Here is a 21,526-nt window from a genome sequence, read left to right on the forward strand (position 1 = left end):
GTGGTGTTTCATTCAATCCCCAGCACCCCGGGGAGGAAAGGGCTGGCTAAAAAGAAGCAGTAGGAGAGGAAATGGTAATGAAAACAAAGAAAACTCACAATATAGCTCTCACCCTGGACAGCTGGCTCAGACTGACCTATTGTCTTAGACTCTGTGACAGTACACGTGGAGCCCCAGACAGGGCACCTTCTGCGGGGGCTGAAGCAGCATGGTCAGAAACTACTTATCTGGTTCTCATCCCGGGAACTTCAGTGTCTCCAACTTCCCTCTGCCTCAGCAGTGAAGCCAAGGGATCCGGGAACACGAAGGAGATAACTCCACCTACAAATACTCAGGACCATAATGGGATCAAACTGAGCTAGCAGCTGTCCTCCACTCCTGGGCCCCCTGTGCCAAATGCTGTGGAGCCTAGACCTGTGGCACAACCCCTGCCTGTGCTGTGGTGGTGGCCCAGCACACTAGAGGCAGCCATTCTCCTGTCGTAGGCAGTGAGCAGTAAGGTTAAGTACACAGAGAGGATAATTATCCCACTCAAGTTCTGTTGATGGACAGAGGCAGCAGCAGCTCTCGGGTCCTGAAGTACGTTGGTAGCCAGAGAAGACTGTGCACACAACAGAACTACCAGCTGTTGTTAGGGAGAATGGGCTTTTGTCACCTGGTGCAAATGCCCATCCTTTTGCTACGATAGCTGTGCTGGTCAGGTCCCCACTGGGCCTGAGGAATGGGGTGGGGGTTACCCAGAGCCTGAAGAGTATGGAAAAGGAGAAAGGGAGCAGAACAGTCTTCTCTCTCTTACCACAGGCAGCTGAGCCCTCAGTTCCATGAATGGTTATGAGAGGATTGCTGTTCCGCTGGGCAAGCACAGCAGTGGTTCCTGAAGGAGACTGGTAGGGCCGGTAGGAATGGCAACTCTGGAAACCAGGCCTGCCCACCTGGCAGAAGTACACCCAAGGAGGTGTCCTTTCCTCCTTTCCCCTTCCCTCCCTTTCCCTTTTCTCAATGCAGACCATTCACAGACTGCAGATATAACCCTTTCCCTTAAGATTATCTCCTAGCATGATGGGGTAACAGATATGTAGACAAATGTAACGTTACAGGTGCTGCTCAGCATATTGAGGGGGAGTAAGGGAAGAATGAGTCAGGAAAGACTGTAAAGGAAGGTACTTTTGAGTCGAGTATTGAAAGAGGAATATGTGTTCAAATTAGGACAAAAAGCAGAAGGCAGAGGACATTCTAGTCAGGCTTAAGGAATTGCTTGGGTAAAGGCTTGGAAGCATGAAACAACACTCCAGAACTTGGTGGGCAGTAAGGAAGAGGAAAGAATCAAGGTCGAACCCTACATTTCTGGCTCAGTAGACCAGGTAGATGGTAACGGCCTTCACTGGGATTCGGGAACTCAGGAGAAGGAGCAGTTTCAAGAGGAGATGTTGAAATGGGATTTAAACATATTGAGAATCAAGTGTCTGTGTGAAATCCAGGTGGAAATGCCAGATAAGCAAGAGAATATATATGCTGACATATAGATTTGGAAGTTAGAGAGGTTGAAGATAAGGGAGTTGAGGAAATCACCAAGGAGAGTGGTAACGTGCAGGAAAAAATGGGAAGAGAGAGTGTGTAGTGCACACATAAGTGCACACAGAAGATGACTACATGCAGAGGAGACTGTATGAAAGATTGTGAGGAAATAGCAGAGAGCCAGGAAAACTGAGTAGAATGTCAAGAAAACCAAAGAAGTGTTTTAGAAATGGAAGAGGCTTCAGAGTGGTGAGGGCAGGTAAGAACCTGAAACTGACCACAGAGGTAGGCAGCGTGGCTGCAGTTGCTGACCTCATGGAGCTGAGTGGTGTTCTGGGGGCATTATGCAGGGACTGAGGAGTGAGGGGGAGGGGTGGAAGTGAGTAGCTCTGAGAAGTTTGGCTGTTAATGGGAGAACAGCAGTAGCTGGATGGGGATGAAGAGTGCATGGAAGACTTCAAACATGATAATCTAATACTTACATAGCTTTCAAAGAGCCAGGCAGTGTTTTAAGCACTTTACATACAATGACTCATTTAGTCCTCATATCAACTCCATGGTGTAGGAACTATTATTACCCCCATTTTACAAAGAGGAGATTGAGCCACAGAGAAGTTACATGAAGGTGGTGGAGATTCATGCATATGCTGGAATGCTAATGGAAGGAGCCAGCAAGGAGAAAATCTAGAGGAAAAAAGCTAGAGTAGAGGGAAAGAGTGTACAAAAGCTGGAAGGATAGGAGGCTGGGGTCAGAGTGGAATCTGTCATTGTGAGATTTCAGAGGGAGAACAGGTATGGGTGATAACAAGGTGTGGTGCGTGACCATGGGGAAGATGGCTGAGATAGGTAGAGGAGAGGAGATCATTAGAGCACAGGGAATTAAGAGACTGAGAGGCAACGTTCATGGGTATGTTATCCTGGAGATACTGAAGTTGCCCAGAGTGATGATTTAGAATGAAGTCCCAGAGGGAGAGGAAGAATAGTCTAGAAGTAGCAGGAAAGAAGAATTTGAGGATATTGGCAGAGTACATACATAAATGAGTAGGTATTGGTTTTCTAGTCAGTATTGCTGCATAATTAATCACCCGAAAACTTAGTGACTTAACACATATTTTATTTCATTCTCTTTCATGGTTTCTGTGAGTCAGGAATTCAGGAAAGGCTTGGTTATGTGGTTCTGGCTTAGGATTTTCATGTGGATGTAGTCAGGCAGTGACTAGAACTGGCGCACTATGTTGTTAGAGCAACTGGGGGCTACTGGAAATCTCATTCTCCCCCAACTCTCATGGCTTCGCCGTGTAGTCTCTCTGCATGGGTTGGTTTGGGCTTCCTCACAGCATGGCTATGTTGGGGATGGTCTGACTACTTAACATAGCAGCTCAGGGCTCCAGGACAAGTGTTCCAGCAATTGAGGTGGAGGTGCCTAAACATTTCTGCAGTAGCCTTGAGGTCACATTCCTTCTATGTTACTCATAGGTTGAAGTAGTCACAAAAGCCCACCCTGTTTCCAGGTCAGGGGAGAGGACATAGACTCCCTGTCTTTATGACAGGTATGTCAAAGTCACGGTGTAAGTATAGCATGTGGGATGGGACATAGCATTGCAGCCACCACTGGAAAATATAGTCTGCTACAACTGGCGTTAGGCTGAACCCGGATAAGGGAGAGGGAGCAGTGTCCTCACAGGCAGTGTGCATTTTGAGCAATGGCATCAAAATATCTGGAGGTGGCAATGGGAGTTAGTATTTCAGGGTAAACTCAGGTATACCTGGGGGAAAGTACTGCCATCCCATTTGTAAGAAACTGAGGCTCAGAGAGTTTTAATAATTCATCCAAAGTTATATTGCTAATAACTGACAGAACTGGGAATCAAATCCAGGTTCATCTGACTCCTGAGCACTGAACATACTGCCTTTCTATGAGGCATGGGCTGTTGGGTGTGCCATAAGTATACATGGCATATGCCATCCTAATATTTACCTGTGTCCTAGGTACTTGGTTCACTGGCTATGAAAGAGTCAGTCAGTTGAATAAAAAGTTAAGTAGTATTTATATGTCCGACTTTCTCTCACCCATCTTCTAGAATGTCATCGTTACAGCTTCATCTCTGTTGAGTGTTAGGGGAATGGCAGGTGGTTTGATGTGGTTCCTAATCTTGGGAAATGGCCTGTGAGCCTTAGGCCCACAGGGTAACAGGTCATTCATCCAGAGGTGTGGTTAAAGGTCTGCTCCTGCCCACCTCATGGCGAGGCTGCACAGGCTGAATGTGCTGGTGCTGGCTTGGAAGCTCTGGGTTTTCTGGAAGTTGCAGAGCATTCTGTTCTTCCATGTGCAGGCTGAACTGGGTTCTAGCCTTTTAGCCTTACCACTGCCCTGCCCCCTCTGTGTCCACCCCATTCTCAGGGCCTGATAGGTGGCGTATGGATGGGCAGAGACACCATAGCAGCTGTTGATGCCTCTTCTTTCCTCTTTGAAGGATGCTGCTGCCGATGAGGGCTACTTCATCTATTATACCCAATACACTTGTCGCAGCTGCTAAGCCCCCGTAAGCCGCCGGGCGCCGTGTTTGTGATGGGACTGACAGTGCATGGAGGAGGCTGATTATACACGATTCCATTTCGTGGGCCCAGCAATGTAATTTCACAGGGCGATCAGCGTTTGCATGTAATAGCAGGCTGTGCTGAGGTGTCAGAATATTAAAGGCGCTAATGGCAAAGCTCCCTGTTACACAAGGGGCCACCCGCCGCGCCTACAGCAGGGCTGTGCGGCAGGCCCGTCGCAGATGGCTGGCCACTAAGCTAATGGGGCAGCAGCCAAGACAGGCAGAGCCACGAGAGGGGAGAGCCAGCCGGGAACAGCTCGGCACCTGCTTCCCCGCGCATGGAAATTACAGCAGCCCAGGGGAAGGGAAATGCGCGTGCCTGCCTGGCACAGGGTTGGGGTGGGCTGGTGTGCTAGGCCAGCCTCTTTCACCTCAACTCCACCCGTCCCAGTGGCTCAGCACCAGTACCTGCCCTGTACAGGATCCAGGAGCTCCTCAGTCTCCACCTGCCACGCCCTCTGGTCAGGAGCCCCAGCGGGTAGATGCTGACTGCAGCGCTGGGCAGGTGGGCCCTGATGCTGGGCAGGTGGGTCCTGATGGCCAAGAGAGGTGCAGCTGGAGAAGTGGCACCCAGAGTTTGGAGCCAGCACTGGGAAAGAGGCTCAGGCACAAGTCGTGGAAAGAACTCTAAACAGATTCCTGCCCCATACTGATCAAGGTCAGAAAGCTTCTGGGCCCCTTTCCACCATGCCCCACAGGCTGGCAGGAGAGAGCAAGGGAGCAGGGAGAGGGAGCAGAGTAAAGGGGTGGACACAAGGCCCACTGGTGGCCGCTTTGCTGTTGGCATGTGGAGTTGGGAGGCGGTGCCTTAAGATGTGGCTCCTTCTCTCTAAGTTGGCTGCCCCAGCCACACCCAAGCCCTTGCGCTGGCTCCTGCCACTCTCCTTTGTCCTTGCTGAGACTTCTGCCTGGAATGTTGCACTCTCCTGTCATCTGTCAGACCCTCCTGGCCCTCTAGTACCACTCCCTCCAGGAAGTTTTCCAAGCCTCCTCCAAGCCCACATGGCCTTCTTGTCATCAGTGTCCCCACTGTGAGCAACCCACAGGGCTCAGCCTCCCTGATCCCCCTGCTCTGACAGTCTCTGGGTACTGGCCTTGACTTCTCAGCTAGAATCTCTAGACATAACCCATATCACCTTGCCCTGAGCTGGACTCCCAGGAAGGGCTCTCCTAAGACATGTAGATAGATGTAATCTCGTAAGGAGGATGTGTAGAGGGAACAAGGAATGAAAGGACAGGCAGAGTCACCTGAGGGAGAGTCTGATGCACGTGTGGTGTGCCGCATATATGTGGTCGGGCCACGCTGTGGTCTACATAGAGGAGCGGGAGGGGCATGGGCTTTAGACGTGAGTGCTGGGGTGGTGGGGTGGTGGGGTGTGGGTGCAGGTGCAGAGGGGCAGCAGGTGGGAGGATGCAGACCATACTTTGGCAGGAGCACAGTTTGCTGTAGGACCCTCTGTGTTCTCTAGGTGGCTATCTGTGTCTGCCGCTGTGCCTGGTGGGTACTCGGGATGACAGGAGCTGGGGAAGCTTGAAGTGCTGGGCTCTGGTACTGTGCCTAGGGTGGTTCCATGAAGCTGGTGGTCACATCTGAAGGTTAAGCTCTGCAGGAGTGTGTGTCAGTACCTGGGGGAGATGTGCCAGGGTTCTCAGCAGGGCAGCAGGGGGAGAGCCCAGGCTGAAGGAGAGCAGTTTTAATTAACCGTTTTTAATATCATTTTGGACTTTGGCTGTTATGTGAAGGCCCCGCTGGAAGCAGCATTTGTAAAAATTAAATCCCTCTTATTAGGAGCTTGGCAGACCCATGTGCACGCGCCAGCCCTCCCCCTGCCCTGTACCCCCCTGAGGAAGTGCTGGATGAGGCCATGTCACGGTAGCAATTGGTTATCACGCCTTATCTGGGAATATGAAACTGCGGCATGACACCCGCGGCCGCAGTGGAGACGCCAATTCATCTCGCCCTCGCTCTGACAAGCTAGACTGCCCTTCCTGAAAGGCATCCGTCAGGCAGGACCGGGCTGCCGCCTTGCCTGGCACCTCCACTTTCCTGCCAGGGGCTCCAGCTTGCCCTGGCCCAGACTGGCCTTCTCGGGCTCTGCTGCCCTCCATCCCCCTCCCGCTCTGCCCAGGCTGCAGAAGATCTTGGGGAGTCATAATTACAATAATAATCTAATCATGGTGACGCGCGGGGCAAGCATCTAATGTTATCTGAAGTGGTCTTCCCGCTTAGCTGTGATAAGACTCGGGATGACGTGCAGATAACGTTGAGCTGCCCTGTCCCCGAGCTGCAAGCAGAGCGGAGGGGCCTCAGCAGCCCTGCCGCCCGCCCGCCGCTCTAAGCTGGGAAGCGGCAGCACCTGCTAATGCAAGTGTTTAATATTTGATGGGCTGGGATAAAGCAGGATCACCTTCGAATTGAATTGAGTGTCAGCCGAGAATCTATTACTGAAATTCGGGTGTGATTTGACAGCAAAGTAGACGATGTTATTCTTCACTAGTTACTGCAATCTTCTCCCCGACATCACTTAAATATTTTTTTCTTTGCTTGAGTAAACACACATTATCCTTCTTTTTTCCCCCTTCCTTCCCTTTTTCCTTTTTAGAGGGGAAAAAAAACCCATCCAGCTCGCCTTCTCTAGGCTGATAGAGTAGATTGTTATTTCTTTATTTGTCCTATTAAATGGAATTTCTGATCGTTTAATCCGGCCTTTGTAAGTGATTTTAAAGTACTTGAAAGGCGGTTGCCACTGCTCTCTGGCCCACTGCGCTCCAGCCTCAGCCCTGACCAGGCTCAGCAGCTCCTCCAGCTGTGCACCGCCCACTGGCTGCTTCCCTTGCTGCCTGCCTCCCGCTCTGCCCTGGCTCTGCGCCAGCGTCTTCTCCCCTGTCCTTGAGCCTCATTCTCAGCCCCAATTTGTGGGTTCAGCTGTGACCTAGGAAAAGGGTGGCTAGTACCTCTGTGGTCAAGGAAGATGGCTTTGAAGGGCACTGAGGTTTCAGGACACTGGGCTCTAGCCTTCTAGTACCCACGGTGCTGAAGGGTTAGTTCCTGCATCCGGGAAGGAAGAGTGGACACAGAGTCTGCCCCCAGCCTCCTGGCTTGTGTTTCTGACCCTGTGCTGGACCCTCTCCCCTCTGTGTTAGTGGGATGGGGACCTCCTGGGCCTCAAAATGGGCTGGGGCACTACAGTACCCATCTGACCATGGCTGGCAGTCACTTTGGTTCCATCACAGGATGCCGTCCTCCCCTCCCCCCACAACTTCTGGAATTCACCTAAGCTTCATTCTCACTGATCACTGTCCTTCACGCTGTCCTGACACTGGGAAAAGGGCAGCCTGCTGTTTAGGGACTTCTAAAGTGAGGGTATGGATAATGTTTGAAGATTCAACTAGCTGCCAGGCCCACTGGTAGAAGCCGAGGACTTTTGTTAGCAGGCTAAGCAGGAATTAAATCCTGTTCGGCCACTTCATAGCATTCTAAGCCATGTAAGCCTCTTCTTTCTGGACCTCAGTTTCCTCATCTGTGATGTCAAGTCAGTCATGCCTGTAAGAGAAGATGCTGTCCCCTTCCTGCCATGTGTCCCTCAGGTGGAGGTTGCTGGCAGGTGGGGGGGGTAGGGGATGGAGGGGGGCAGTGGAGTGCCGTGGCCTGAGCAGATCGATGCCCCTGGCACTTCCTTCCCCAACCCCAGGAAAACAATTAAGTACAGATCGATGGGTGGCCGCTTTGAATATGCATAAGTGAGCACTTGACCTTCAGCAGAGCATCTGCTCCCCCCACCACACACACACACACACACACACACACACACACACACACACACACACACACACACACCCTCACATACTCCCCTCGCAGCTGCTTGGGTTGAGCAGGTGACCTTACTCCACACCTCACTTGAGCCCCCACATGGCACACAGAGCCTTCCACAGCCGGGCCTGCTCAGGGCCCTCGTTTTAGTATTCCTATCTCTGGAGTGAAGTTTAGATACGCTGGACTCCAAGGTGCTTCCTGAAGCCAGTCTTGGTGACCAGTAATGCTGCGGGGAGGGAGCCCAGCAAAGTGCTTGGGGCTCTGGAGAGGGGGGAATCTAAGGGGGATGCATGGTGAAGGGGGTGCCCTGGTGAGAGGAGGGCTCCTGATGAGGAAGATCCTAGTCACTGGGAGCTCTCTAGAGAGGAGCCCTGGTGAGGGGCGCCCTATGAGGGCTGGGGACTCCATTGGGGAGAAGCCCTGGAGAAAGGGAACTCTGGAGAAGGAAGGGGTTTTCTGCTGGGGAGTGGAAAGGGGACCCAGCGAGGGGACTCTCACAAGGTGGCACTATGAGAGTAAGCCCTTGGTGGGAAGATCTGGGGGTGGGGGGAGACCTGGTGAGTAGGGTTGGTTCAGGGGTCAGGGCCTCTGTTAATCACTGTTGCCTCCTGTCTTCCAGGCTTACAGCTTCGCCATGGGCTGCTGGCCCAAGAATGGACTTCTAGACATGAACAAGGGCCTCAGCCTGCAGCACATAGGTCGGCCCCACAGCGGCATCGGTCAGTCCCTTTGCATATCCCCCTGGCAGCTCGGTCAGTCCCCTGCCTGCCTGCCCCAGTCCTCTGGCACACAGAGGGGTTCCATGGCTCATTCACTGCCCCAGCAGGGCTCTCTCCATAGCTGGGGAGCGGGAGAGGGGTGGAGTGAGGGGATTACTGAACAGGACCGCTGGAAAGCACCTCTCAAAACAGCATTTCAGAGGAGGCTGGGGTCTTGGCTTTGGGTGAGTCACAGGTGGCCTTGGATTCAGGCCAAGGTTCCTCCCTCGCTGGCTGCATCCCTAGTGGGCAGTGTCCTCACAGGGTGGGCACATGTCAGCTTACCCAGCCCCCATGGAACTGGAGGAGGCTGTTTAATATTGTTTCAGGTCTGTGGCCACTAAACTGGACGATCAATGGGAGTTAAGGAGATGAATTATTTAAACCTCACCAGCTTTTAATTAGTCGGGGTCCTTCTGACCGATGGCTCCGTCCACAGGGTATTGACTCCCCCTCAGGAGCAGCAGCCTCCATTGAGCCGTGCCTGGGTTGGGAGGGGCCACTTGGGGTACCAGGTGGGGGTACACCCTCAGGGGGATTCCTGGTTGGTAGGAGACTGGAGTGACTCTGATTCCAGGCAGTTGGAGGCACTGCTAGCTTCTGATGTGTCATTATTAATATGTGTCTGTGAGTATTTGTATGTCTGCATATGTGTGACACCATTAGCTATATGTCTCTAAGAGTGTAATGCGTCTATGATTATATTAATATATATCTGTTTGAAGGAGGTGTGTGTGTGTGTATAACAATATATCCGTGTTTTTCTGAGGGCATGCATCTGTACAGGGACGCAACCACCAGCCTGTGTGTATCTGTCAGAAAGCGTATCTGTCCATTTCTGTGTCCTATTTTGTTTGCATACGCGCATATGTGCATGCAAATGCTTTTAAGTGGGGTACTTGCCCAGGCATAGACCTTGTTCCAAGTGGGGAGGAGCTAGGGTATTCCTGGGTGGTGCTGCAACATTGTCACAACCTGTGTACCTTTGGGTAGGTATCATTATGGGGGACTGGAGAGATATACTAGAAGGACTGAAGGACCCAGGAGTAGCCCCTTTCGCTATTCCACAGACATTCACTGGTGCCTAGTGGGTGCTGAGCATGCTGAGTAGAAGTTCCTGTCCTCAGGGAGTGCACATCCTGGAGAGAGACAGAGAATGAAACAGATGCTTGCCACCCAGGGGACAAAGGGCTGTGATAGAAGCACCTGCATCTCCCCAGAGGAGGTTTTCCTTGTCCTCAACTGCCAAGGTAGCTTCTGCTTCTTCAGTTACATCTCACTGACTCCTGGGATCCCCCATATCATTCTTTTTGGGACATCCCAAGGCTCTTCTGAGGTCCAGGGGAAAAGAGGAAGCAGTCCACAGGCCTGGGGAACTGGGGGTACTCCACTGGAACTGCTTTTCCCCCCCATAGAAGTTCTCCATGCAACTTAGAGAAGACACCAAACCCAGCAAGGTGATGTGCCTAGGAGGTCAGCAGGAAGTTTCCTAAAGAAGAGAACACTTGAGTTGGAATCTTTGAAAGATGAATAGGGGCTTGCTAGGCAGAAAAATGTAGGGGTATTTTAGGTAGGAAGACTATGTGTACAAAGACCTGGGGTCATGAGGCCCAGTGTTTTGAGAAGACAAGTTCAGACATCTACAAGTAGTTTCCTGTGACTGGAGTGGAAAATTTGGGTTAGGGAACAACTAGAAAATAAACAAAGACATAGGCAGGGCCTTGAAGGCTGCATGGTTAAAGGGTGTTGATTTTTCCTGAGATTTTGAGGAGATGTAGGAGGTTTGTGAGCGAGAGAATGACATGATCAAAGCTCTGATTCAGAATCAGTGAGGCGGTTTGTGCTGCACAAAACTAGTTCTTGGTAGGTGCTCAATAAATGCATACGGATGGATGACTGAACGGGCGCATGGGTAAATGAATCCATGAAAGAGTGATGGGAAAGGGAGGGACCAGAGAGAGAGGACCAGTGAGAAGACTTGCTTTGGTCCAGGGGAGAGGGAACTGCTAGTTCTTGAGTCTGGCTGGTGGGAGGGAGAGTGGGACTGGCTTAATGCATCCTGCACAGCCTTGATCTGGGTGCCCTGCTTCTGTGTGTCTGTCCCAGGGAACCCCTTTGTGAGAAGATACATGGATACACTCTTGGTTCCTCTTGAGACTCAGTGAAGCCCCTCCTGTCTGTTCACCTGTTGACCCTGGGTTAGGACCCCTGAGGTATCCCCTCCTCCTTCAGAGAAGGTTTCTCCACGTGGGTGGGCCCCATGGGGCAGCCCAAGGCTTTGAGTGACAATAGAGTAAGGGCTTTGGAGCCACAGGAAGCTCTGGCTCCACCACCCAGGACCCTGTGACCTTAGATGAAGGACAGTGCCACCTGCCTCTCAGGGCTTTTGGGAAGGTTTAGTAAGTCACCTGTGTAAAGAGCTTGTGCGGTGCCTGGCACATAGTAGGTGCTCAAGGAGTTCCCTCCTCTTGTGCCTTGCCAGCACCAGGGGCTCCCTGGGGGGGGGGTTCTTGGCACTTCATCTTTGTAGTCTTTGAATGAAGAGGGCTGCCCTGCCAGCTCCGGCTGCCTCTGAGGTGTGGCGAGGGTGCTTGGAAGGGAGGGAGGATGCAGGGCATTAATTGGGCTGGGAGAGGCGGGGAGGGGAGGCGTGGGTTTTGAGCAGTGAGGTTAATGGCCCTCGCACCAAAGAGACAGCTTTAATGAGCTTCAGCTGGCGGTGCCCCGAGTTACTGTGCGTGCTAAAAGGGTCGCGCTGTAAGAGTTTGATGTGGACTGCTTCCCAGCCCTGGGGTCAGGGGTCAGCTCCTGTCACTGGCCACTCAGGCTGGTCCTCAGTGACATGGTGCTAATTAACTGTGTGAGGAGCTGCCAGCCTGGAGTGGGGAGTGGTATGTCTATTGGTGGGGGTGAGGCGCACTGGGTGATGCTGGGCGAGGGTTCTGCAGGTCCCACAGCTTAGCCATCTCCAGCGTCTGCTGGGTTCCTGCAGTGCCGTGGGAGTGTGGCATGGGTGCTGTGGAGGTGCCGAGAGAGCAAGGAGGCAGGCTAGCTGGAGTGTTGGGGTGACAGGTGCGGGGCAGGGGATCAGCTGTAGAAGGGGAGAGGGCCAGCTGGCATGGTGGTGCGTGACAGGCTGAGATGTTTGAGGGGGGGCTTTGGGAGTGTTTGGGGCAGGGGAGTGAGTTGGTCAGAGTTGGGCTTCAGTCAGTGCAGTCTGGTAGTTAGTACAGGAAGGCCTCATGAGGAGAAACTATAGGCAGGCAGGCCAGAGGAAAGGTACAATAAGGTAAGCAAGAGGTCATGGTTAATTCAGAGCCAGGACAGTGGCTGTGGAAATGGAGGCCAGGGACCAGGTAGAACTTTCATTCAATACATGTGACCTTGTACCTGCTATATGTCAGGAACTGTGCTAGGTGCTAGAAATGTATTGGTAAAGATGACAGCCACAGGGCTCACAGGTAGGCTTGGCCTTGGGCACTGAGGGAGAGAGGTAGGGTTAGGGATAGCCAAGGAGGGTCCAGAGGCAATGGAGCGCTGGGCAAAAAGGCTGTTGGAGGCTTGTCAGTGTGGCATCTGAGGGGAGGGACACTTCCTCCGGGGCTAGTGGATTGGCCTTGGCAGCCTGGTGAACAGGGTGGTGCCGGAGCGGGTTGTGGGTGAGGAAGGACTATGTATTTAGAACTGCTGACTTCCAGGACTGCCAGTGGGTGCCGTCAGCATCCTGGGTTTGGGCCCAAGGCAGCTTCCATGGGGGACTGCCAAGTGTCCCTTCTGCCATTTCAGCAAAGGGTCAGCAAAGCACTCACAGTATTTTAGGGCACTTTATATTAATTAATTTAATTTTCACAACAGTCGTATGAAATGAAGGCAGGCATCATCATTCCCATTTTATAGATGAGGAAACTGAGGCTAAGTTAAGTGACTTGCCTAAAGTCACATAGACAGTTGAGTCGAGGAGCCAGGATTCAAACTCAAGTCCATCTGAGTGCAGAGCCTGTGTTCTCATCACTGTACTGAGCTATGACATACCTTTTTGGTGTCAGGCTTTGTGCTACCAACAGAGATGATGTGGAAGAAAACAAGCTCACTTCCCTCATGTCCCTCAGCATCATGTGAAACACACAGGCCTTGACAAAACCTCAGTAGCAGCAGCTGAGGAAGAAGGGAAGGCGGCATTGCCACTCCTTCACCCCGCTACAAGTTGCCTTCAGAGCCAGGTTCCTGCAGCTTTTGGCATCTGACCTCCTTCTGTCCCTGACAGTTCTTTGTGATTTCAGTTTGCTCTCCACCTCTTGGCCCAGGAGATTTCTGTCCATCTTCAAGGAGCCACCTCCTCTGGGAATCTTGCCTGGCCCTCCCAGTGTGAGTACACTGAATACACACTTGGGCCCGATTATAATTTGTTGGAGGTAACAATCTGGCCCTTAACATACTTGGGTTCTCTAAGGGCAGGGCCTGGGCCTCCTTACCTTCTTTCTTTCTGGAAATCTACACAGGAAATGTCAGTAAAATCTTAACTGTTATTGTGACACGGAGGCCCCAAAGACTGCTGGTTTCAATGTCTGGGAGAGTAACTACAACCTTCCCTGACGCCCAGCTGTGTGGTCCTGCCCTCGGAGCTTAGCCCCTCTGCTCCAGAACTGAGGAGACCTCTCTGAGGCCTATGGTGCAGGTGGCATGGCCAGAGACCAAGTGGACTCTCACAGGAGTGTGCCACCCAGGATAGTTTGGCAAGAGAGCTGGGCTGGCAGGAGGCAGGGTGGGGGCTTGGCCCCGGGGGTGGGGGGCAGTGCTGGCCTGTGGTCTCCCCTGAAGGAGTGGGGTGTCTATCAAGAGTCCAGTCAGAACGCATTAGCTCTGTGACACGGATCTCATTAGTGCCCGTGAGAGGTGTCACTGCGGGAGAATCGTCGGCTCAGGGAGACGCTTGTACCAAAAGGAAGAAAGGACAGTGACAGCCTTTTCTCTGCCGCCTCTGCCGCCACGCTCACTGGGCCGCCCGCCCTCCTCCTCGTGGGGGGGTGGGGGTGCTGGCTAATGAGCTCGTCTGCAGTACAGCTTTGCCTTCCCCTCCTTGAAGTTTCCCAGGTCCCTCTGAAGACCTCAGGCCCAGGATTAGCACACACCAAACGCCAGCCCCCCTCTTGCCCAGCAGGGAGTTCCTTCTGATCACCCTGCTCCTGCTACCATAGGCAAGGGAAAGGGGGTGGTGCCAAGACAGAGCCACCGTGGCCTGGGGGGAGGGGGGCTCACACTTCTGGGAAGCCTCAAGCCCCTCTCTTTCCCTTGGCAGAGTGACCATGGCCACCTCTCGCAGAGGGCTCTTGCCAGAGCTGCAGTCATCTCCCCTCCCCTTTCCCCATGGCATCTCCTAGCCTGGCAGTGTCCCCCTCCCTGTGGTGAACCCCCCCACCCAAGGCGGGGAAGACTGTAAGGACTCTGGCTGGGGGTTCAGCAGGTAGCACTGAGATCTGATAGGATGTGGAGCTTCAGAATCCACAGGATTCCCAGTGTCTGGGCTTTGGATGGCCTGAGGGTGATGAAGGACTGATGTGAAGCCCCTGCAGACCTTGATGTCCCTCTCCCCATCTGTCCCAGAGAAGTTCCCCTACTACCCCCAGCTATGGCCATCTTCAGGGCGGGGAGGGAGGAGTCAGTCCAGCTGCCTTGTGGGGAGGGCAGAGAACACAGCTAGAGTGTTCGCTTCCCCAGCACCACAGCCCGCTCCCATCTAGCTCTTTCTGGTGTGGCCCTGAGAAAGTGAGAAGCCAGGAGGCTGGATGGGATGACTCCAGGTGTCAGCGGGGTCTCCATTGCCTGCCTGGGTAGTGCTTCAGGAGAGAGGTGCTGTCTCCTTCCTTCCTGAGCTGACCCCCTTGGAACCGCAGGGACATCTGAGGAATTGGTTCTTGTCGGACACCAGGCTCTGGTCTTCAGTAGCAACCACAGATGGAAAAATGGATGGATGGATGGTGAGCTGATGCACAAATGGATAGAGGAAGGCTCTGGGTGTGTGCGTTTGTCCTGTGTGTGCCCATGCATTGGGAAGTACAATCTTTGTTTCCCTACCTTTCTAGCCCCAGGCCCCAGCCTGGCCTCCCCTTGTCTCTCTCTGTATCTCCTGTCAAACCATCGCCGACGTAAATGACAAAGAAATCAGAAAGACAGATCAATGCTGGCCAAATTAGCACTTGCAGATAGACTGTGCGGGGATGTCAGCGCCCTGACCCCTGGTGATCTTGCAGCCTCCGCTGCTGATATTATGCAAATTGCATCCATCTGGCAGGACCCGAGTGCTGGCTGCTCCTACTCAGAGGAGTAATGGGCTGGGGGGTGGGCGGGAGTGTTGGAGCAAGAGTCAGGGGAGTGAGTGTGTGCATGTGTGTGCATGTGAGAGCATGTGTTTGAGTGTGTGTGAGGGCGTGCGGTGCCCACGGAGCACTGGAGCACTGGGCGGTGATTGAGTGATTGACAGGGCAGATAAGGGACTGCATTGGATTCCTTTGGGCTGGGGGATTAGGAGCAGCCACAGATGGGAGATAACCAGACTTCATTTCAGTTTATTTTCCTCCTTATCCCGTCTCCCCACCTTCACTCCCCGAAAAACACAATCTCTGTAGTTTGCGTTTCCATCAATATTTGCAAGTCATTACCACTGGTTTAAGGTGAGAGACAATGTCAGGGCCCAGACCAGGCCAGCCCCTCCCCCAATCCCCAACAGGTCTGCTGCTCTGAGCATGAGTCCCTGGAGCCGCCCCAGAGTGCCCTCACTCCAGCCCCTCCCCCAGGCCCACAGCACCCATGGCCATCCACACCTTGTGGGCCAGCCCTGCTACCCAACTCACCTGAGCTAGTGCCACCTGACACTCCTTAAACTGGGCCTTGCCTCTCCACCTGAAGCTACTTTGTGACATCCCTGCCCCACAGTTAGGCTCCAGCAGAGGTGCTTCTGCCTCTAGTATTATCTGTGCCCTCTGGGACTGCTCCTACTCCTCTACAGGGTTCTGGACCCTTCCCCACAGCTCCTCTCACTACTGGACCCACTCCCCAGCTGGGGAAGGTGAGGCCTGTGGCCAATGGACAGGGGAATTTGTTTGGTCTGGTCTGAGTCACACCAGTATTATTGTGCATTTGCTGAGTGCCAGTTATAGCACAGAGGGCTCTGAATCTGTTATCTCATTGAGTTCTCAAACTCTGTGATGGGGCTGTCATCTCTGCTGTATGTGAGGACACTGAGGCTCAAGAAGGTTGTCATTCACCCAAAGGTACTCAGCAGGGAAGTGGGAGAGCTGGAATTTGAACACAGATCTCTCCTGGTCTAGGGCTGAGCTCTTAATCACCCTGAAGAGCCCTGCTGCTTCACTGCTGTTCCACCTGCTGCAGACACACTCACATATCACCATGCCTGAATCCGTTTAAGTGAGCCTTCCTTGTGCAGGAGGCAGACGGGTTCCTTCAGCTGCTAGCCTGTGAACATAGACCCTGACCCAGACCTCCTACTCGGCGGAACCAGCCCAAGCCAGGCTGAAGCAGGCAACGGGACAGGAGTCAAACGGGTCCTGCCCTCAGGAGCCCTCAGTGGCCAAGACAGCTGGGCTGTAGCAGGAAGGACACACAGAGGACAGAATGCACCCAGCGGCTGAGCCAGCCCAGGAGTGTGTCCCAGCGTGCGGCATCCCAGCCCCTGCAGCTCAGAGAGGGGCTGATGCGGCTCAGGCCAGCCAGCCGCAGTAGCGGAGGGTAGAGCTGTCCCAGGGGCCCCTCCAAAACTGGGTCCCTGCTGTACCCTCCCACCAGCAAGGTTGGGAGCTGGGAGTGCTGGGGACATGTCCGGGGACACGTGTGCAAGGGGAGCTTGTCCTAATGAGGAGAACATGGCTGCTAGTTAGGCAAGGGGCGGGCGGGGAGCCGCAGAGCTGATTGAAGGCAGGGGCAGGGGTCAGACAATTAGGCCCAGATCCTGCCGTTTGATGTGAGTTCTGAGGCCTCAAAGCCTCCCTTCAGCCGGCTCCCTCCACTCCCTCCTCTCCCTCCTCTTTCCTTTCTTCTTTTGCCCAAAGGCAGGAAGGATGGAAACGCTTACACTCACTGTTACTATTATTAAACCCTGCGGCAGGCCAGCCAGACCCCAGGACTCCTGCCCACAGGGGGCACCCCAGGCCCCTAGGAGGTTCCTTAGGCCCCAGAGGGGGCATCTGGCCAGAGGCCAAGGCCAGGCCAGCTGAGCCCCAGGGCAGGGTAACCTGCCTTTCTTGCTTCTGAGGCAGGAGAGTGAATGGGGCCGCCCAGTGGGAATTTGGGCTCTGGGCTGTTGGGGCCATATCCCAGGCCTGCTTTGGCCATTGCCTCCTGCAGGCCGCTTAGTTCTTTTCTGTCCTGTTCTGGGGGTGGGGGTGAGGGCGTGGTTCATTCACGCTCATATCCCATCACACTAATAGTCATCTGCAGCAGTCACATCAAAACCTTGTCCCACAAGATGAAGACACATAGAGCCACACAGCCCCACAGCACTGTCACATACCCCAAAGCAGAGCCCTCCCCCCCACCGGATGTCATAGCCTCACATACCATCACAGGGTCCCATACTCTAGTCAGACCCGCAGGGGCTTGCACAAAAGCCCTGGCTGTCCCCTGCCACAGGGCCCTGGGAACTAAGCCCAACTCCAGAACAGCCGGAACAGTAGTGGATCTTGTGTCCAGGGTTGGGGGTAGGGGGCCAGGGCGCCATCCTAGGAAGTAAGCCCAGAGAGCTGGTACCCACCAGAGAGTGGGAGGAAGCCAGGTTGGGGGGGCCGCGGGAAGAGGGAGGGTGGGAGCAGAGATAAATGTTAGCTCATTTCTTCCGTAATTAGTTACTCCCTCATCCCCGCGTTGTAATTGTGAACAAGCTGTAATGTTTAATTAGTCTGTAAATGAAACCCCAATTTCATAATGGCCTGGCTGACAGGGCTAAGTGAGCAGGGGAGGAGGTGGAGGGGAGAGGATAGGGAGGGCCTGCAGGGGGAGGGCAGACTGGGATCACCTCCTTCTCAGCCCCAGCCTGGCCCCTGTGGGGGGATTCAGTCCTGCACTCTCTCCACTGGCCCTGCTCATCAGTGGAAGGTGGGGGTGCCTGCCTCCCCCTCAATCCTCTGACTGGGATGCCTCAGTCTCAGCCCAGCCCAGATGCTTCTGGTCGGAGAAGCAGACTGGATGTGCCCAGCAAGGATGCCGCCTCCTCCCTAGAGACCTCTGCTTGCACCTAGCGCCTCGGGATCTGGTCCCGCACACCTAAAGGAGCCAGTGGGTGGCTTAGGCCCCTCCCCATCCAGTCCCCCGCCAAGCGGAATCTGTGGACACCCCAGCTCCTCACGGCTCCTCACACCTCCCTGTCCCCGAAGGTGACGCACCGCAGCCTGTGATGAACTGGAGCTGCCGCAGGGGGGAGCCCCTGGCCCCGCCGCTGCCTCATTGGTCTCTCCCTGTCTCCCCCACAGCATCCTCACCGCCTGCACACGCCCCCGCCCCGCCTGCCGCAGCCATAAATCTCAATTTACAAGGGCGGCTCTGGTGGGGGAGGGAGGCAGCACCGCTAATGATGGCTCCTCAGCCGGATTTTTCATGTTGCACAGTCATAAATTTTTAAGAACAGCATGGGCAGCACGTTAGCGAGTTATCGAGGCTGCCTCTGTGCTGGCTGCCCATCTCAGAGAGAGAAGGGCAGAGACCGGGTAGGGCCAAGGAGGTATTTGGGACAGGGGGGCAGGGCAGCCTGATGGGTCTTAAGGCAAGGGTAAGGCTGGCCCAAGCGGACAGCTAGGGCTAGAGTGAGCCTTTGCACAGGGCGAGGTCGTGCTGCCAAAGCAGGCCAGAGCCAAGGACAGTCACTTGAGGGGGATCAGGCATGTAGGCATACAGACTTTGGCGTTTGGGAGCCACTGATGGATGCCTCTGCTCTAGGACTTGACACCATGATGTACAGGGAGCCTGGAGACATATGGATTTTCAAAGTGGCCACTTTGAATAGAATTATAAACCCTGAGCATGTGCACAGTGAGCCCTCTGCCCGACAGAGCTGCACTTGGTTCAAAAACCAGGTGCATTTTAGGTTCTTTCTTGGGAGCTGGGTTCCCTGGCGTTGCGGAGGGAGAGCCCATAGAGGGAGCATACCTCTGGGTGGCCTGGAGCCAGGCTGACCTCATTCTGATTAAGGCTCATCCCTTCCAGGTTGAGTAGTCCTGGGTAAGTCATTCACCATCCTGGGCCTCTGTTTCTTTCTCTTTAAAGTGGGTTTGGCCAGGCTCGGTGGCTCACATCTGTAATCCCAGCACTCTGGGAGGCCAGCCTGGCCAACATAGCAAGACCCCATCTCTATAAAAAATAAATAGTAATAAAGTAGGATCAATGATAGCTCCTAACTCTCAGGCTCACTGAAAGTAAGTACTATAAAATCCTGAGTACGTATTAACTCCTTTGTCTATTCAAATCTCTAGAAAAATTTCTGAGGGAAGTGTGTGTCTGAGAAAAAGATTTTTGTGGGAGATGGTGAGGTAATCACTTTGTTCAATCACTCTTTCACAGAGTACTTGCTGAGGCCTTCTGGATGCCCAGGCCATGACTGGGGGGGCCTCAGAGGTGGGGAAGTTCCTTCCTGGGAGGTGAGGTGAGCACTTTTGCCTATGGGAGGTCAGTGTTCCCAGCCCTGTGCCTGGTTCCACCACAGGGTTGAGGGGCCAGATCCAGCCCTGTCCTTCCATGGGAACACCAAAGCCTTTAGGCTGCTCATAAGCCCCCCGGGCCAGGTGCTCACCTGAGTTCCCTGATCCATCCTATTAAAGGTTAAGATCTTGACCACCTCAAGTGTGGGTGGGAGGAGCAAGTAGGGAGTCCTTGGAGGAAGAGGACCTAGCACCAGGGACAGCCTTCGAAGGCCCACAAGCACAAGTTCAAGAAATCAGAAGTCGCTCCAGTCAGCAGAAGTAGTGGGAGTGTGTGTTTGTATTGGGTGTCGTGAGTGAAAATCCTGTGTTCAGGATGACTCCATGGTATCCATCAGGACTAAGGCTGGTCATTAGGCAGAAGAGAGTCCCTATTCCCAGCCTTGTTGGCTTAGGGGCAGTCCCTGTGCTCTTGGACAGACTCACAGCCTCTGTCCTCTGCTGACTGCTCCTGCCCCTTCTCAAGCCACTCCCCTCCTGCTCCCTACACTTGGGTCCTTCCCTCGTCTCCTGGAACCTGCCACCCTTGTGTCACCTCAGGGCCTTCCCATGTGGCCTAAGTAACTCCTGCTCATCCTTCAGAGCTCAGCTCCAAGTTTGCTTCCTCAGGGAAGCCTCCCCTGACTCCTAGACTTGGTCAAGTCCCCCTCTCCTTGTGTACTTTTACACAGCACCCTGCACCCCCTTTATAGCATTTAACCACAGTTGCGATTAAGAAATTACTTGCTTGAAGGTTGTTTAATGCCTCTCTTCCCCACTAGATTGTAAGTTCCCTGAGGGCAAGAACTTACGTCTATTTTGTTCGGCTTGTATCCCCAAAGCATAGCACAGTGTCTGACACGTGTAGGCAGATAGTAAATAAAGTGTGGTGTTTTGAATTGAGTTGAGCTGAGCTGAGATGGCCCTGGCCCACCCCTGGGTGCCAGGGCAGGAGGAGGTGGCTAGGGAAGTGCCTGGAGCTGAGGTGGTTCCCGTTAGTCCTCATGATTAATTCACAGCCACACAGTGATCTAGTGGGCTTGTCCCCAGTCATCGCCTCCGCTGGGGCCCACCTGTTAGCGACAAACAAACAAAGGGGATAAATAATGCATTGGGAGCTGAGCCAGGCAAGGCGGTGGTATTGAAATTAATAGGGATTAGCTGAGCAGCTTGAGGATGAAATATTTACCAGGTGGGACTGGGCTTAGGGAGGGCAGCCCCCCTTCCCAGAATCCCCAGGCATTGCTAGGCTCTTCTCCAGGGCATCACTGGCTAGGACTGGGGAGTCCCGGCAGCACTACCACGATCTCTGGCTGCCTTGGTTTGCAGGACAGGCCAGCCAGAACGGTGAGAGCTCAGGCCCCAGCCAGTCTCCTGGCACAGTGAGTCTTAGGGAAGCCAAGGTTCCAGGAAGGAAGGAGGCTGAAACCTGCAAGCTGGAGACAAAGACCATGATGGATTGATTTTCAGGGCCTGGGCATGTCGAGGCTTTGGGTGGCAAGTGTCAGGGCTGGAGTAGGTTCACCTGTGCTCTTGCCCCTTTACTCTCCCCTCTTCCTCCAGTCCTTCCCTCCATCTACTCAATGCATATTTCCTGAGGGCCCTGTGTAAATAACATTCGTGCCCTCAAGGGGTTTGTGGTCTAGCAGGAGGTGACAGACAGGCAGTCGTGACAGGGGGAGAATTGGGTGCTGTGGAAACACACAGAAGAGGTTCCCAGCACAGGGATGGGGCAGAGATTAGGCACCCCAGAGGAAATGCTGGCAAGCTTGGGCCCTGAGGGATGAGGGGGGTGCCAGGAGAGAAGTGAGAAGGAATTTTCCAGGCAGAAGGCAGAGCATGTGAAAAAGCCAAGGGGAAAAAGAGCTTGAACTCGTCTGCATAATGGGAGATCAGAAATGATGAAACCTGGGCCGGGCACAGTGGCTCAGGCCTGTAATCCTAGCACTCTGGGAGGCCGAGGCGGGAGGATCGCTTGAGCTCAGGAGCTCGAGACCAGCTCTGAGCAAGAGCAAGACCCTGTCTCTACTAAAAATAGAAAAAATTATCAAGTCAACTAAAAATAGAAATAAAAATTAGCTGGGCGTGTTGGCTCACGCCTGTAGTCCCAGCTACTTGGGAGGCTGAGGCAGAAGGATTGCTTGAGCCCAGGAGTTTGAG

General features: G+C 53.7%; 1 protein-coding gene across 6 annotated transcripts in view; it reads left to right on the plus strand.

The window, feature by feature from the left end:
- Positions 1-21,526, plus strand: part of ERI3 (ERI1 exoribonuclease family member 3) — a 130,962-nt gene that overhangs the window by 93,871 nt on the left and 15,565 nt on the right. For all 6 annotated transcript variants that reach the window (XM_012649012.1, XM_012649008.1, XM_012649010.1 and 3 more), the window contains one exon: positions 8,549-8,648. In XM_012649012.1, the coding sequence (XP_012504466.1) occupies positions 8,549-8,648 (100 nt within the window). The remainder of the gene's footprint in view (positions 1-8,548; positions 8,649-21,526) is intronic.

The sequence above is a fragment of the Propithecus coquereli genome, unplaced genomic scaffold (genome assembly GCF_000956105.1).
Source record: "Propithecus coquereli isolate 6110/MARCELLA unplaced genomic scaffold, Pcoq_1.0 Scaffold299, whole genome shotgun sequence".
In the NCBI taxonomy this organism is placed as follows: domain Eukaryota; kingdom Metazoa; phylum Chordata; class Mammalia; order Primates; family Indriidae; genus Propithecus; species Propithecus coquereli.